General features: G+C 37.9%; 1 protein-coding gene across 4 annotated transcripts in view; it reads right to left on the bottom strand.

Moving 5' to 3' along the window:
- The window catches only part of ecel1 (endothelin converting enzyme-like 1), a 68,980-nt gene that overhangs the window by 47,755 nt on the left and 19,403 nt on the right, over window positions 1–1,822 (bottom strand). For all 4 annotated transcript variants that reach the window (XM_015389877.1, XM_015389878.1, XM_015389879.1 and 1 more), the window contains exon 3: window positions 1,057–1,125. In XM_015389877.1, coding sequence (XP_015245363.1) covers window positions 1,057–1,125 — 69 coding nt within the window. The remainder of the gene's footprint in view (window positions 1–1,056; window positions 1,126–1,822) is intronic.

The raw sequence follows: 1,822 nt of genomic DNA, 5'->3' as shown, positions 1-1,822 counted from the left end.
GATGAACAAAGTTTTAAATGTGACACAGAGATAAACTGTGACGAGGAAAAAATAAATAATAATAATAATTTTCTTCTTCATTATTCGTCTTTTACGCTCTTTTGTAATCAGTTCTTTAACAACCGAGCATTTTTTCATATTTAGTTGAAACAGCTAAAGACGATGATCATGAGCGTTCAACATAATCCAGTTACTTAATAACTAGCAAAGGTTTTGCTTATTAATATTGTTGCTTCACATATAAGAAGAAACCGAGACGAGCCTCACTTTATCTTCAGATTAATACATATTGTCAAGGTTAGGTGGAGGTTTTTGAGGAACCAGATGCAGAGGGGAGTTTTTAGATTGAATAAAGATCCAGAGTAAAACAGGCGTGAAAATCCAAAAGTACAAAATGGTGAAAACCAAAAAAAATCAGAAAACCTGAGGGAAAACACACATGGGGAGCAAAGAGACGACGGAACAACAAAACAACAACGAGAAACCAGCGCTGAGTGACTGCAGAGGTGGAGTATATACGGAGAAGAAAGGATGGACCAATGAGCTGATATGGAGCAGGTGTGAATAGAACCAACTAGAAGGAAGCCACATGGAAAGGAAACAAACACAAGGGGGCAACAGAGAGCAACTTAAGATCTACAAACTGCTAGAAAATAACAACAAATACAAAGAAACTAAAAATAAACTTAAACAGAGGGCAGAACCCAGACACATAGAGGACATTTTAAAACTGAACATTGGTGGGTTTTGTTTAATTTAAACAATTCAACTAAAGATAAACCAAACTAATGAATGTAATCCCAGCACACTGGTTTTCCTTAGAAAGAAAACTGGTTGAATTATCTCAATAAAATGACCTTAGATGACATGATGTGAATTGAGCTATAGAAATAAACTGAATAGAATTGTTTTTTCCAGCAAACAGGATTTTTTTTTCATGTCCTCTTCTGACCTCATCTAAAAGCCTATATCATTAGATAAAATCTGTTGTTAAAGAGAAGAGATCCTACAGATAGATCACAGGAAAAGCAGGTAGAAGCACGGATGGATGCTCACCTTGACGCTGTCCTCATCCTGGCCCAGGTACAGGCTTCTCTCCGGCAGGGTCAGTCCCTCCTGATCAATCTGTGAAAGCAAGAAGAACAGAGAAATGACTTCTTCTCTTTAAGGCTGCGTGTTTCCCTGCAGGACTCCGCAGATGTTTACTCAGAGAGCTGCTAAATGAATCAAAGCTTCGCTGCTAATGAATAATTCACACAGTTGAACACGTATTACTCTCAAACACTGATCAAGCTAAAACACATTACAGCGGAGAGACTGTGTGTTTATTCTGTGATGGTTTAGGATAACTGAGCCCTGGGGAGACGAAGGAAAACAGCCAAAGTGTTTGACTATGAGTCCTGGCACTTTATGGTTCGGTTTGGAAACACGTTTTCCTTGCTAAATGTACACGGTCATTCTATTAACATTACAGAGCAACAGGTTGACAATTAGGGCTGGGCAATTAATTGCATTTGCAATATAAACTATATACTAAATATAAGCTATATTTAAATCACATACACACTCTATTTTAATTACACTATATTTCAATTTTAAAAACTCAATCAGAAGAATTTTATTTTGGCGCTTAGACCTCGGCAGGAAACATAGAATTTTACTATAATATGCATAAGCAGGTGTATGAGAACAGGGATGTTCCCCCCCCCAAAATTGCCAAGGTTGAGGTCAGTGTGTCAGCATGCTCAGAAGGCAGAAAGACTGGAAAGCTAAGAAACGTAGAACAGCAGGATGAGTAATAGAGGAGATGTGCTGTGAAGGC

The sequence above is a fragment of the Cyprinodon variegatus genome, unplaced genomic scaffold (assembly GCF_000732505.1).
Source record: "Cyprinodon variegatus isolate N-32 unplaced genomic scaffold, C_variegatus-1.0 Scaffold479, whole genome shotgun sequence".
NCBI classification, from domain to species: domain Eukaryota; kingdom Metazoa; phylum Chordata; class Actinopteri; order Cyprinodontiformes; family Cyprinodontidae; genus Cyprinodon; species Cyprinodon variegatus.
The sequence above is the reverse complement of the archived record's forward strand: the minus strand, read 5'-3'. Positions and strand labels throughout refer to the sequence as shown.